Below are 16,312 nucleotides of genomic sequence, written 5' to 3'. Positions count from 1 at the left end.
CAGAATATTTTACAAGTCATCAGCATAGAGCATAATTCAAATATTTCTGAACAAACTTCATAAACTTTTTTTTTAATAAAAACCTAAAATTGCACTGTTCCACATTATTAAGCACAACAAACTTTTAAAAGATTTTAAAAGGTGTAAAGAACTGAAAAAAGTAATTTGTTGAATTTGCAGCATTAGGAGATCATATTTACTGAAATCAAAAGCTTTTTCAATCAAAAAAATCTTAACAGGCCAAGTTCCATGTTAACATAGGAGCCCTTCTTTTATATCACCTTCACAATTTTTGCATCCATTGAACTTGTGAGTTTTTGGAGTTTCTGCTTGATTTTCTTTGCAGGATATCAGAATATTCTCCCAGAGCTGCTGTTTTGATGTTCACTGCCTCCCACCCTCATAGATCTTTAGCTTAAGGATGCTGTAGACGTGCAGACGTGGCTGTAGGTAGTTAACGTCAGAAATAAATAGTGCATTCCTTCAAGTTTTCTCACCAACTACTACCAGAGGCCTAAAGCATTTCATCTCATAAAGGCAGTCATCTGTGTGCATGTAACACTTTGTCCCATAGTGAGTGTAACATCTTCAAACGGAGCAGAGTCTGTAACAAAAGTCTCTACCAACAAGATTTTTGATGTTTATCAAACAGGAATGAAGTGTACGTCCACATTTAGTCAACATCTCCTCGGTCATCTGCTCTCTGTTTATCAGCTGATGGCTCACAGTTGGTTTCTGGTTTGTCTGGCATCATTATACAGATTTCTCTGTTGAATGACAAAGCAAAGAATTAAAAAAAAAAAAAAAAGCAGAACAAAGGTGTCCGAAATGATTTTTATTTAAATACTCTCTGACTCAGTCTCCATTAAATAAAACAACACAGTAACAAGTAAGAATTTTAATACACCTTTAACTCCTGAAGCCACGATGTCTGTCCCACCCCAGCCTGGATGACAAAAGCTAAATGTCTTGACTGGATGTCAGAACTAGCTTCAAGCTTAAAAAGCTTGAAGTAGTAAATAAGTTGAAAAATAATGCAGAGAAGGGCATTTCCTTCTTAGATTAAGAGGAGCTGACACATTTGAGTAGAAGTGCCTTAAATGATGTACAGAACTTGCGTAAACATATTAAGCCGTTTCCCAGAACAGGAAACTCTTCCATGTTTTTTCCAAACTGTTTAGGGTTAAACTCTCATGGTTAGGATTTTAACTAAAACACACTTGGTTGATTTTCTACTATTAGTCAGTCTTCTGTGACTATTTTGAACACCACTTTGTTTTTATGTTTGGATTAATACATTTTACCAGCTCACCTGCTTTTTCACCAGCTCCATTGCTGAGACGTTGGGTAGTATCACTTTGTCCTGAAACAAATGGTAGAAAAAATCCATTTTAAGATAACTGGTGAAGGTTTTTGCTTAAAATCAAACAAGTTTTATCATAGTTTAAACATGTTTCAGAATAGGTTAAATAGCATTTCATTACCTCCACCATCAGGAGGTTGATTTAGTGGTCCCATCTCATGTTTAGTCCCTATCAAGATAAAAAATAATAATTACAAAACAATAAAAAAAATAAATCCTGTTGTTTTTAACTATTGTAGTTGAACACCATCACCTAAAACAGCTAATTCTTAATTTTTTTAAATCTTTAGTGAAAACTCTTGAATCCAAACTGTCTGTACGCCACTGTTTTAGCTGACGCCTTATTATCAATGTACCTGTTGTTTATTATGTTCTGTATGAGCTTGAGTGTGTTTGATTTTGAAACTGCATTGCTGCCATTCTTGGCCAGGTCCCCCTTGAAAAAGAGATCTTTGATCTCAATGGGGCTAGCCTGGTAAAATAAAGGTTATGAAAATGATAACTATAAACATATATCATAAATCTATGTTGTCAACATTTTTTATTGTGGTTTTGGTTTCTATAGCAAAGAAGAAGGTAGCTCAATAAAGTGACTCTACAATTTCTGTTGAAATTAAAAGAAACAATACGCAGGCAAGTTAAAAAAGAATAATCCACATTTGAGAACTATGTTTATTTTTCAATACGTTTTCTTATCAAACATTTAAGAGAACATTTTGTATCTTACCTTTAAGCCCAAATCCCATTTCTAAGACAGAGAAAAGCATGTTGTAAATCAGTCATTCATAATGTAATCATTATTAAACATTAATCATGCTTAAGCAGAGAGTCACCAAAGATGGATCCTGACAGCAGAACAAACTCAAACATCTTTATAAGACTTATATTACTGATCGTATTTAATTAAGGGTAATTATTGTGTAATCAAATATTAGGATTCATAAATCTGATAGAGCAAAACTATTGAAGAAACAACAAAGTGACGCTACAATTTCTGCTGAAATAAAAAATGATTTAATGCATGTTAAAAAGTGAATAATCTATATACTGAACTATTTTTCAATATATATTTTTTTATCAAACATTTAAGAGAATATTTTGTATCTTACTGTGTAGTACTCTTTGCATTCTTCCTATATATAAGAGAAAGAAAAGCATGTTGTAAATCAGTCATTCATAATGTGATCATCATTAAACATTAATCATGCTTATGCAGAGTGTCACCAAAGATGGATCCTGACAGCAGAACAAACTCAAACATCTTAATATGACTCATAATTATGTATAAGATCAAATATTAGGATTCATAAATCTGGTAGAGCAAAACTGTTGAAATTTCTGCTGAAATTTAAGAAAATAATAAAAATACAGGCATGTTTTGCATGTTAACAAAATGAATAATTCACATTTCAAATGTCGTATCAAACATTTAAGAGAACATTTTCTATCTTACCTAATAGTGCTTTTCGCCTTCTTCCTGTATATAAGAGAAAGAAAGGCATGTAGTTAATTCGTCATTAATGATGTGATCATTATCAGTCACTGACCATGCTTTAGCATTGTTTTATATTTGATAGTGACAGTGGAAAGAACATAAGGTACTCTTTCATCAGACTTAAACCACAGAACTGATCTGTAGGTAATTTTGACTTTTTGTTGAAAATCAAATATTATCACTTATAAATTTGTTAGAGCAAAACTATTGAAAGAACTCATTATACTGAATATTTTATTGACACAATGAATTCTGGTTTCTTACCCCTGATGACTTTGTAGATGAAAGCAGCAAACAGAATGACTACCAAAACAATCACTACTGGTACAAGGATGGTATCCGGCCAGCTTAATTCTTCTATACAGCAAATGGATAAAACAAAAAGTCAAATATATTTGGATGATGTTGGCTATTGCATTTGTTTGATATTGTAGTATTGTTAATATCCAATGTTTGTATAAAGATAAAAAATCTGTGCTTATGATGAGGATGTCAGTGGAACTACTCACGTTCAGTGAGGGGGTTTGTGACGCTTTCACTGGTTTCATTGCTGACTGGGTTCATCATCAAACATCTGAAACTGTCCCCCTTTGTATCCTAAACATTGAGGGACAGATAAAGAATACAGACTATGAAAACAAAGGATGACAATCTGGTTCAGAATGATCACCAATTATGAATTTTAAGTGTTCAAGCTCATCAGCTCAGGCTGAAGGATATGTTTCTGTTTTATCATACCTTTGTTATATTCCGCTCCTTATATGAAGATCCATGCTTGCCATCTACAAACCACCTATAGACGACTGGCTTGGCATTTGCATCGTTGCCTTCACAGATCAGGAGACAGTAGGTCTTCTCATTGTTACAGGAGGATTTTACAGAGGGTTTAGCAATACGAGCTGACAGAAGAAAGAGAAGGGGTACTTTAGAGGACTTTCGGTAAAAAAGCAAAATAACCTATTGGTTAAACTTCATTTTAAATTCTCCACTCACTGATAACAGAGAGTTCAATCTTATACGGTACTCTGCCGTTAATCTCTGGTGTGTAGATGCCGCTGTCGTTCAGGTTAAGTCCTTTGATGGTCAGTGCTCCAGTATCACTGTTCACCTCACAACGACCTAAAATCATCAACAGACATGGTGACATGTGACGCCAGACAGGAGAGAAAATTTAAAATAGGGTAAAATGGGGGAAAAACACTGTGGTGGGTCCCTTTTTTATTATATTGTCATGATTTTATTCTGTGTTTGAACTGCATTACTCATCAGTAGACAACTACTGTAACCACAGACCTTTTACAAGCATACTTCTTTAAAGATGGATTGCATTAATGGTCTGAGGTGAATTAAAACATTTCTATCACTCTTAAAAAATCAAATTTAGTGCCTCATAATCCTTGGGTTTATCTTTAAACTCAGACCAGATCAAGGGTTAAATGCTCTTTTAAGGTATTTTCATTTTTATTATTTTATATTTGAGAGCACTGAAAGAATTTACAGTCTAAACAGTCATTAAAAATACACTAAAGCAATCCCTTTACTTCAAGTTTCCATAAAATGACTGTAATAACTGAACTGAAGTAGATATTAATGGATTTCAGTCATGGTTACACTGTATACCGTTTCTGTGGTGTAGCGGTGAGCCAAGAGGAAAAGCTGGGTGGTTTCTGTACCCATACATGTGGCTAAGCCTTTATAAAAGCTGCGTTTTCTTTTAAAGACATAATAGTGTAATAACCCTTCAGCACATTTGAAACTTGCAGACTTCCACACTGTCTCACCAGAAGGAAAAAAGTAGATTTTAAAGGACCAGTCTTGTCAGAATTATTTTATAATTTGATAACTGTTCATCAACAGAAATATGAAAATTATATTTTGTGTTTTTTGCTCTACTTTCATGAAAAGTATTAATGTGTGTGTGTGTTTGTGTGTGTGTGTGCGCACATGCTCGTAGATGACTGATTTGATCTGTTTTATTGTTACTATTTATCTGCCCAGGGATGACTAATGAAATGGCTAGTGTATATGATACAAAGCATTTCTGTCTTCTTGAGAGAATAATGTTATTTCAAATATTGTCCCTATTGTCCCAGAGACAGATAAACTTGGTTAAAATAAACTTAACAAACTAAGGATGACCATAAGGCTCAACAGAGGCTGCGCTGGACTTTTTTGTTGTCCATCATTTTGACTGAAAGGGTCGTAAACAATCTGTCATGCCATTTTACAATCCGTCATTATAATTTCCTCTTTAATATCTGTAATATAATATAATTCAATATGACTTTATTTCTAGTGTTTAAGTAATAAAGCATCCTTTTTAAACTTATATTCAAAAAACAATCTCTGAGGTTCTGCACTGAGAGAAAGTTGAATACAGCAGCACAGGTTTACTCCTCATCATTTTTACGCAGTGATGGTGGAGCAACAATCCCTGTCTTTAAGCAAGCAACTATGAACTGGTCCATTGAAGATATCCCACACAGTTTTAAGGATATTTTCAATATCAAGATGTTGTAGTTTGACGACCACAGCTGATAAGTTTTTAAAAGGCTGCACTGTGGAGCCGTGCGCATTTGTCTGCTCCACAGGAGTCTAATCGGATAAAAACGTCACAGTCTCTGACCTTGCACACTGAGTCTGTTGCGTTTGTATTTGCCTTGACTGCGAAAATTTGTAGAATACTGTTTCGTACTGCCTGTGTCTCTGTCACTCCTTTAAAATCCAGCTGGATCCATCCTGTCACAGAGCTTCATACAGCCCACGCTCATGCATCATAGCGCAGAGACAAGCTGGAGAGATGGAGAACAACTTTTTAATCCTGTCTCTGTTATGACTCATCAATAGACTACAAAAATATGCCTTTATCTGTTATATTTTCAGTTAATATCCCCATAATACACGGGAAAACTACAGTGTTTAAAGTGAAGTTTCAGTAAGAGAGAGACAGAGAGAGAGAGAGAGAGAGAGAGAGAGAGAGAGAGAGAGAGAGAGAGGGTCGGCCAGTGGTGAGCGAGCACGAGAGAATAAAGCAACAGGTGCTGATCTGAATCATCAACCACCCATCTCTCTGTTATATTTCCATGGTTGATATCCACATGAGAAATGAGCAAACTTTGGTGTTTAAAGTGATGTTTCAGTGTTGAGCAAGCGAGGTGGAAGCAGCGGGAACTGCTTTGAATCATCGGTCACCTTGGACACATACGAAATTTCGCATAAAAACGAACCTGTTCCGAAAAAAAAACAAAAAAAACAAAAGAAAAACAGAACGAATAAAACGACAATTTCAGCATCAGTGTGCAGACGTGGTTAGAACAACATGAAACAGGCTCATTGTGCAAGGGCCTCTGCATGCTGACCTGTGTACTGAGACACCTGCAGCAGCGTCTCAGTGCGCTGTCAGCACAGAGACCGATGCCCTTTTACAAATCTACGGTGTCCAGGTCAGTGAGATAGCCCACTGGCTACAAGATTTTTTATAGATTAAATAACCTCCTTGATAGTCCATGTGTGCTAAATGGAAAAGGTGCATCTGTCTGTGTGCGCGCTGAAATGCACGCTCATCCTCATCATTCCAGTCTGTCAAAATGATGGACAGCCTTCAAAATTCTCCATCATCCTTCAAAAAAATCTGTCAATGACGGAGAATATTCGGTTAAAGAGACCTCTGAGGCCCAATGACCCTGACCATCAAAATTTAACCAGCTCATCCATAAGGTAGAGAGGGTTTTGCAATTTCAGATATTAAATTTACAAGAAGGTCCAGGAAGGACTGACAACCCAAAAACATAATGTCCCTGGCATCATTTATAGCTGTCATGGAAAAATGACACCTGATAAAACATCTTATTTACACTGAAAACGTGAAAGCCCCGCATCAATCTATATCTTGAAATAAACTTAAACCACAATCTTTGACTCTCTTACTTTAAGTTTTCTCCCCTAGAAAAACACTCAAACCAATGCAAAAAGCATAAAGAAGGATAAAAGATCACAGATATCATAATTGTTCCTCTGGGAAGTCAAATTGCTTTAGCTACATACAAACCATTTATAAAAAGTTGGAATACAAGGAATAAAGACAACATACATCAGACAAACTTAATGGTCAAATTTGGATCAAGGTGCTCATGTTTTCAAGTGTAAATAAGTATATTTGCAAGAAAATTTACCTTGAATACCTTCAAGTATCTTTAATTTGTTTCTCTGTTAACATACCCAAAACTATGATTATGATCAAAGGTGCTGCTTATGTTTTCAATCAGAAATAAACATATTTAGGTACATTTATAAGTAAATTTACCTTTAAACTGGCCAAAACACTCAAACTCGTTTCCATGCCAATCTGCTGCAATATCCTCATTGTGTTTCCACTCTATGTTTTTGATAGGAAGATCCATGGGGGGTGGTCTGAGGACAGCATCTCCACCTATAGCCATGTAAACTGGGTCAGCTGGGGAAAAAAGGACACCAAAGGTCATTATTGAATATTTTTAGTCTTATCTAAGTTATCTAAATCACATTCTGAACCATTTCTTAATTCAGGAGCAAAAAAAAAAAAAAAAAAAAAAAAGCTCCTAAAGCAGAAGTTGTCTAAAGTTATGCTACAAACTTTTTTCCCCACATAAGTAAGATGGAATCTACAGCAACATATATTATTTTTTTATTTAGTTATTAATTTAAATTTATTTAACCAGGAAGACCTCACTGAGATTAAGACTCTCAGCAGCACAATGAACAGAGCTGCAAACATGAAACATTAAACATAAGAAACACTACAAACACAGATCAACCAACGACTGGTTCACAGAGCAGAAAGTCATCAGTCAAAACATCTACAACCTGATCAATCTTCCTCCAATGCCTTCAATCTATCTTTACATTTTTAAAACAACTTAAAGAGACCAGCTCTCCCAGACATTCATGTTCCTGCAGGATCAGCATTCCTGAAACTTCTTTTCCCCATCCCACGATGGACTTTGGGAACAGAGAGCAAAAATGAATTGAGACTGTAGCTTTCAGAACTTTTCACATGAATAAAATCACACTAGTATGACGGAAGCAGGTTAAGTAAAGCTTCATAAATGATGGTATGCCAGTAATTTAGCTTATGAGTTGTCAAAGAAGACCGACCGACTCGATCATACAGAATGCAATGATAAGTTCAGGACTTAAAGTTCGTTACAAACCTCACCACCTTATTTTATGTTTAAAGTCAAATGGTATAAGCCTGACACAACCATAAATATTATCTTGTCGATTAAGGTTTTTAATTTCTTCCACGTCAAGAGGAGAACATGCAGGAGCGACTTGAGAAAGGAAGGTACTCTAACACGGAAGAAGTAAAAAAAACACAAAACGTGGATTAACTTTAACATAAAGTTCCCAATTATATCCCCTTTAAGGTACACTAAGATGGCGCAGATAAAGCGTTTTACGTTGATTTAGTAAACGTGATCCATAACACACCGACGATGGCACATTTCATGTGTGACGCAGTAGAAATGACTTGTCGATATGCATTGTATTTATTTGTGTAAAACGTATAAAATTTAACACAACACACATCACATGAATTACACAACTTCTTTCAAATCATCACAAAACACATTTAAGTGATTTCAGTACTTACCAAGACTGGGAGAAAAACTCAGGACCAGAAAAAACAATCCCAACTTCTGAAGCGCATGCGGCATATTCCTCAAAAGTTAAACCGGCACCATAATGTCGCGACTACAGTAAATATTGAACGCTTAAATGAGTATCAGTCTGCAGAAACTGCATAAATTACTCAGATAAGAGTTTTGGGGTGTGTGCGCCTCCACCTAAATTGCTCAAATGATAACAAAATGGTAGACGGAGGAGTCGACTAATGAAATGTGCTGTGCCCCCTTCTCCCGGATGGTGTTGCGTCAATAATATTTCCGGTCACATCATAACATGAAAAAGTGGACCCTACGCTAAATTAGTGGTTCTCAACCTTGGGGTCGGGACCCCATTGGCGGTCGCGAGACACAGAGACGGGGTCTCCAGATGCCTTAAAAAAACTAAGAATATTTTTTAAAATTACACTGTTGCCACACCAATTTTAACAATTTTTAACCCTTTTCAACACTATTAAACATCATCATCAACATCATTCACATGTTGCCAATTTTAACCACAGTTAACCTATTTTTGCCAGTTTATATCAATTTTTCATCCCAGTCCACCTACTTTCCCTCATTTTTTTGCACTTTAAAGCCATTTCAGCCACTTTTTAATCCCTTTGTACCACTTTTTGTACCCATTCTTGTGAATTTAATCCATTTTTGGCCACTTTTATCTAATTTTTGCCACTTTTAACCCATTTATGCTCTTTAAAAATCCAATTTCAACATCTTTTCCACCATTTTTTTGCCACTATTCACTAACTTAAGCACCATCTTTTACCCATTTTAAATATGTTTATAACAAAAGTTATTTCATCATAAGGTTAACTTCCCAAAGGTCCATGATTTTGCTGGCCCCCAGTTTGGCTGGATCCCAAAAACCTCCCCTTTATCTCCCCTTATGGGCAGCCTTGTCTCCACATGACGATCCTTGAATGTGCATGGTTGTGTTCAGCCACCTTCAGATGCACTGGGGGTCCCCGGTTTCTGGCACCTTTATTTTTGGGGTCCTGGGCTGAAAAGGTTGAGAACCACTGTTCTAAATAAGGTGTAATATCTTAATAGTACTGCCTTATCTAAAAAACACCCACAAAATACACAAGTTAGGTAGTTTTATCCTCTAAAAAGGTGGGGAAAGTACACGGCTGTTGTACTCAAGTACAAGTACAGTTATTATTACAGTTATTATAGACAGAGTTATTTTTTTATTTTACTTAGGTACAAGTTAAATATATTCTTTCTTATTGGCAATAAAAAGAAAATAGATCTCCAGCCAGGTTGTTCAGGTAAAGCCACCTCTATAATAAAGTAAAATACACAGCAAAACTGTCATTGTTAATTACACTCATATAGTTATTTATTTTTATTTTTTTTCACGGTAACATGTCAATATTTGCCACATTACATATAGTTAAACTACATTTTGTGTTCAATATTTTAAAATACGACAGTGTTGCAGTTACTCTTGATAATCTGTGGTAAGGAGGGTCTCCTCAGGTAAGAACAAAACAGTCAGCCTCATAACCAGCCAATTCATGCTGAAAGAATATTATGCTTCCTTATGAGCACTTTTACTCAAGTAAAAATAAAGCTACTATAGTTAAAATTTACTACAAGTAAAAGTACTGATTTCAAAATGTACTCAAAAAAGTACAAATGCACAAAAAACTGACCTAATTACAGTAATTAGAGTAAAGGTAGTTAGTTACTTTCCACCCCTGATTACACAGTATGTCAATATAAGTGCCTGCTCTCTAATGATTGGCAAATGGTTTCAAAATTATGACTGAATAAATTAAAATAATATAAGAAATAGTCTTAATAAACACGTAATACCCCAAATAAATACCTAGCATCTTTAAATTATTAATGACTTTAATTTATGACTGAAATCACAATGTATTGACTGGATATGGACTAAACAGCTAAATACATCATGAATACAAATGACTTGTCTATTAGTATTGGTGTGATACCTTTAAAATAGTTGAACAACTCTAAATGTATCGGAAGAATGGCTTGGTGTCTCAAAATGACCAAATCAAAATGATTGTACCACATTATTAATAATCTCTTGGCATTTCAGAGTTCTGCAAAGTCCAGAAAATTACTTCTCTCAAAAATAACTCTACACAGAGACTTTTAGTTGATAATCTCTAAAATGCAGCCTACCATCTCAGAATGACAGCTTATCTCTGTAGATAACAGGAACAGAAATCTTCCTGAAACTAATGAACCAATGTAAGGTGCACCATCCTCCACTGTGCGTCAGACTCCACGTAGTCCATTAATCCCTGATAATTTGAAACCTTGTCGGGCATTAACCCTTACATATCCCAGGCATTACGCAATGATAGGCTATATCAAAATGTGAAATAGCCGCATCACCACTTTCAGACCACTGCATGATTTAAGTTAAAAATGCTCAGGCAACCAATGTTAGCAGATAACAGATGGAAATTTATTAACAGTCTTTTACATAACAGGGAATTTTGTGAACAAACTAAAACTCTCCTACACAAAATAAACAAACTAGATGTGTCAGACCTGAACAAATGGGAATGGTTCAAATTTAAAATTAAAAGCTTAGCTATTGATACAGGAAAAATAATGACCAAAACATGCATGGATTTGGAGCTTCTACAACAAGTTATATGAATTGAACTTTGATAAAGATAAATGTGAATCCTTTTTGCAACAATCAAAGATCAAATTATAATGCTAAATGAGGAAGATAGAGACTTTTTAGAAAATGACTTAACTTTGGCAGAACTAGAAAGTGCATTTAAACAGATGAAATATGAACATTTTTCATGAATTGATGGTTTAACAGCCAAATTCTACACATTTTTTTGTGGAAGACATAAAGAATCTGTGATATAAAGCCTTTTTGAAACGTTTAAGACAAGGTTCTTTATCTCCCTCTATGAAAACAGGGTTTATAACTTTATTACCAAAAGCAAATAAGAATTTGTTTAAACTTGATAACTGGAGGCCATTATCTTTTCTATGTAATGATTATAAACTAATAGCCATTGTGTATGGAAACAGACTCAAACAAATATTAGGCAAACTGGTGGAAGAGTGTCAATCAGTGTTCATCAAAGGCAGAGACATACATGATAATAAGACTTATATTAGACATGTTAGATTACCAGTCCCGTATAGAATCAGACAGTTTGACTGTATTTATAGATTTTTTAAACACCTTCGATTCTATAGAACACACTTTTCTAATCCAAGCACTGGAAAAATTTGGATTTGGTCAAAAATTTTGTAAGGTTATTAAAATGTTTCACAGTGAAATTGTCAGTTATGGTCCAGATGGATGGAGTTCTGGGTGGTTGGTGGATGGCCACCATGTCCCAACAACACAAGCAAGGAGGTAGTGGGGTCATGTTATGGTCTGGAATCATGGTCTGCCTAAAGGTGTCAAAATGACCTCAGCAAAATATGTGGACTTCCTAAGCGCCTTTTTCCTTCAATGGTACAAAAAGAAGAACCATGCCCACCTGAGAATCGTCATGACAGACAACCCACCATCCCATGCTGCACAAAATCCCACTGAGGCCATGGCTGCTCTGGGCATAAAGAGAGAAAAAAAAAATCATGGTGTGGCCACCATCATCACCTGATCACAGCCCTACTGAGAACCTGTGGAGCATCCTTTCAAGGAACTTTATGAGGGTGGGTGTACTCAAAACAGCAGCTATGGCAAACTCAAAGGAAATACAGGCAGAAACTTTACATGGTCTTACAAGGTGATATCAAAGAAGGGCTCCTATGTTAAGATGGAACTGGATCAGCAAAGATGTTTTTGATTGAAATAGCTTTGATTTGAAAAAAATTAATGACAGCCTAATGCAAAAATTTCAGATACTTTAGAAGCTATTAAGTGTTTGAAACTCTGCATAAAAATTTGTAACACTGCATTTTCAGTTATTTGGGGGGGAAAAATACCATTGTCATTGGTAATTTTATCAAATAAAATCCAGATTACAATTTAATTGTTGAGCAATAAAAAATCATTTACACTTTAGGTAAAAAGAACAAAAACATGCATAATCAGCTGGAACAGAGTGTAATGCATGACCTCTAAATCTAAACAGTTCACCCTTGAGTCAGAGTGGATATTTGGACAAAATGGGAAGAACCCCCAAAGCTTTCTTAGGTATCGCACTCACAAGCAAGGGTTATAATATACACTAATGACCTGAGATTTGAGCTTCACCCCTTTAAATCTGATTACTCTTTATTTACTTAGTTAAGATTTAGAGAGATCAGTGCAGTTGGAAGAAAACAGATATTGCAATCACAATCAAAGGCCAAAATCTAATCAGTTCAACCTCCAGTCAGAGTGGACATTTCAGGAAAACTCCCTCAAAGGATTTTCAAGCTTTCCCATTCACAAGAATGACTACGTTCATTCTAAATCTGATCCAAAATAAATAAATAAATAATTAGTAATTGATATATTAAGTCTTCTATGTGATCGAGCTAGAGGATAAAGTCACAAAATCCCCATTATTCAGATTTGTGTTTGTCCAAATGTCAGCACTTAAAGACAAAAATTTATTTTGAGTTTCAAGTATGTTTATTTATTATAAATTCAATTTGAGCTCAAGGACTCAGCCAGAAACAAAAAATACGCCTTAGCCTCAGCAAAATAAAGTAAAAGTTTAATATTTCAAGAATCAAACTGCAATGAAATAATTGTAAAAAAAAAAAAAAAGGCACATTTCTCTTTAACTCTTTTTTTAAAATACATTTTCTCCATAAACATCCATCCATCTAAATTTACAAAGGTACATTTTTTAAAGGCACATGAAAACTTCCAGCCATTTCACATTTCATACACCACAATAAATGTGTCTTTGTTAGAAATGATTGGATTCAGTTATTTCAAACATTCACTAGACTGAACATACTGTAACAACCAGTGAAACACATTAATACTGTCATGAAATGTAATGACCAACACCATGACCATTCATCAGGGGTGCATCAGAGGTGTGGGGTCACAATCTCAGTAACTATCTGGACCTATACACTCACTGTCTTTGTTTCTGGATTTCAGTCTTCTGTCCATGTTTGGAAATGATTAAAAGAAACACAATAAAAAACTTTATATTAAAAAATTAGATACAGATTTATACATGAAACAAACTTCTCTCATGTCCCAAATCCACAGCACACTATCTTTCAGTCCGCTCTGAGAGGACTTACTGTGTCTCACAATACAACAGAATTACAACTGAAGGGAGAGCCATGGTGATCATTTCTGTGTATTATTGTGTTACACTTCCATATAATGGTAAAAACATTTCATATTCATAAGAGGTTTACAGGTGATGTTGGAGAAACTCAGGGATTGTATGATCTTAGAAAAATAAATAGATTATACGGCTGAAAAAGCTCCACAAAGATCTGAAAGCAAGCATCAATAATCAATTGGTTAATCAGGTTTTCAAATTTTTAACTTAATGGACGTCTATCATTTCCAGTGTTGGGTTAAAGTGGCTACGTGTGTTTTGCTGCTTCCTTTTAGAGCTTCATTCTGTTTAGATGAGTATTTAGCAAGTATAGAAATAGTGTGTAGTTTGGATTTGGGACACAGGAAGCTTGAATGAGTATAACATTTTACAGACAGTAAAAAAAAAAAAAAAAAAAAAAAAACCTCATACAAATAGCTGCATGTTCAGCGCACTGGTTTAGAAACACGTTATACAAAAAAAAGCTCTGCAACTGTAAATAAAGCAAGTTAAAAATAAATAAAATATGGCAAAAAGAACTTCAAATGATTCATCACCACGACTTCACAGAAAAATGACCTCTCTCATAGACATTCTATTGTCTAATCTGTTCTTTATCAGCTGTTCTAATTTAACGTCTTCATTCAAACTTCACTTAAACTGATAATATAAAAACTCAGATAACCTGAGGAGAAAACATCTCACTTTATCAGCCTTCTTTTCACTCCATCATGTGATCAAACATTTACACACCGCAGTTGTATGAGACCACACAAGGAACATCAGGAGGTCAAAAATACACCTTTTAAAGGGGAAAATTCTTGTTTTTTTTTAAAGCTTTATTAACATGTAATGTGACCTTTCTTTCAATCATGCTACATTTTTAACAAGTTTCAGTAACTTCAGTAAGTTTTCTTTTTACAAAATGTTTCTGTTCTCCATTACGGTACAGCAAAGATCTATTTTTAATCATTATTAATAAGCAGGTTAAAATGTTTCCATTATCACATATAAAAAAAAATGCATTAAAAACCTACAAGAAGAAACTTCAGAAAATACAAAGAAATGTTAAATGTAATTGTTAGAAAATGCTTTAATTCTTATTTATTTATTTTTGCCGCTGTTAGATATTTAAAAAATCTAATAAGCACTGGGTTTTAAAAGTGACCTAAATGACTGGCTTTAGTGCAAAAAAACCCAAAAACAAATAATACTGTAAAATCCAGAGTATATGGTGCGCTGCTATATAACAAGCTGTCTGATTATTTATATATATATTTTATATATATTTTTTAAAGGTTTATTTTTGGGCATTTTGTGCCTTTATGTGATCGGGGAGAGGACAGTGGATAGAGCAGGGAGAGACATGCGATAAAGGGCCTCAGGCCGGATTCAAACCCCAGGCCGCCCGCGTACATGGGGCGCACACCTTATCCATTCTGCCACCTGCACCCCAAGCTGTCTGATTTTTGAAGGGGAAAAGGTTTATACTGCTGTTTAATGAGATCTTATTACTATAATTGGCAGCATGTCTGTGTGTCTGTTGTGATTTGAACACCACATCGTTGCTTCAATTGTCCTCATTTTCCCTAAGAACACTTCATGAAAAATTAATATGTACACATGACGTCGCACCCAAATGGAACACTCCAAGTCGAAATTCCAAGTTCAGGGCGCATTTTTGGTGAGGTATATGACTGGTGGAGAGTTCAGAGATTAAAAAGAACGCACCATCACTCCACCACAATGCCAAAGAGGAGACGATGTTCACTTTCAAACACGCTAGAAAATGGAAACTACACTAGATAATACAGGAGATGTGTCACATGGTTATATTAAGTGCACACACTACAAGTTTGGAAAAATGTCAAAGGGCAGCTTTAATAGTCCCCTTAAGTTGTAGGACAATCGCCGGCCTGCTGAGATGTTGAGCCATTATGCAGTTAACAATCTTTACGAGCAAATCGGTTTTATTTGAGGTTTCCAACAGCACAGCCAAAACTACATTAAGATTAGTCTGCTGATGGAAGTGTGCTGCAGTTTTAATTTAGCAACAACTTTCCAGAGATGTGTCAGAAAGGTTGGAATATTTCTGAGCCATAACCTGGAGTTAAATTTAGTCTGAGGCTCTGCTGCTTTTTTTATACATGTGGCACTGTTATACATGATGAGGATGTTTTTAATTGTTTTCTTAGACTTTTCCTTCATTCAGGGAGAAAACTTTTATCATGGTGATGCTTCAGTGAATTAATATTACCATTCCTATACTTAAATGCACCGTCTGTTATTCTGAATATTTAACATGGATTGTCAGAATCCATACCAGGTGAGGGAAGCATTTGTGGGCAGGGGTAGAGGGTAATGTCAGAAACATCTGTACACATAATTAAAATGGGACCCGAGAGAATGCAAAACAGCAAATATTTTGACTTTTACTTCTTTGACAGCTAAACAAGAAAATGTATTTACTCAAACTTTCATCAGAAAGCTTTCAAAAGCTGACAAAACGAGCCAAAGTGGCTATGAAGTAGTTAAATGACATCAGAAATAA

The 16,312-nt window shown here is 35.1% G+C and overlaps 2 protein-coding genes across 2 annotated transcripts in view; both read right to left on the bottom strand.

Annotated features, from left to right (window-relative positions):
• LOC121506194 overlaps positions 1–16,312 on the bottom strand; it is a 177,463-nt gene that overhangs the window by 120,333 nt on the left and 40,818 nt on the right. The window lies entirely within an intron of this gene.
• On the bottom strand, positions 201–8,743 carry LOC121506201 (lymphocyte function-associated antigen 3-like). Its single transcript, XM_041781886.1, has 12 exons — positions 8,491–8,743; positions 7,162–7,311; positions 3,852–3,977; positions 3,597–3,757; positions 3,368–3,455; positions 3,123–3,215; positions 2,817–2,840; positions 2,473–2,496; positions 2,091–2,111; positions 1,485–1,532; positions 1,313–1,363; positions 201–767 (listed from the first exon to the last, which is right to left on the bottom strand). The coding sequence occupies exons 1-12, from the start codon at positions 8,552–8,554 to the stop codon at positions 754–756; spliced, it is 864 nt and encodes a 287-aa protein (XP_041637820.1). The 5' UTR covers positions 8,555–8,743; the 3' UTR covers positions 201–753.

Source organism: Cheilinus undulatus, linkage group 24, assembly GCF_018320785.1.
Source record: "Cheilinus undulatus linkage group 24, ASM1832078v1, whole genome shotgun sequence".
Taxonomy (NCBI): domain Eukaryota; kingdom Metazoa; phylum Chordata; class Actinopteri; order Labriformes; family Labridae; genus Cheilinus; species Cheilinus undulatus.
The sequence above is the reverse complement of the archived record's forward strand: the minus strand, read 5'-3'. Positions and strand labels throughout refer to the sequence as shown.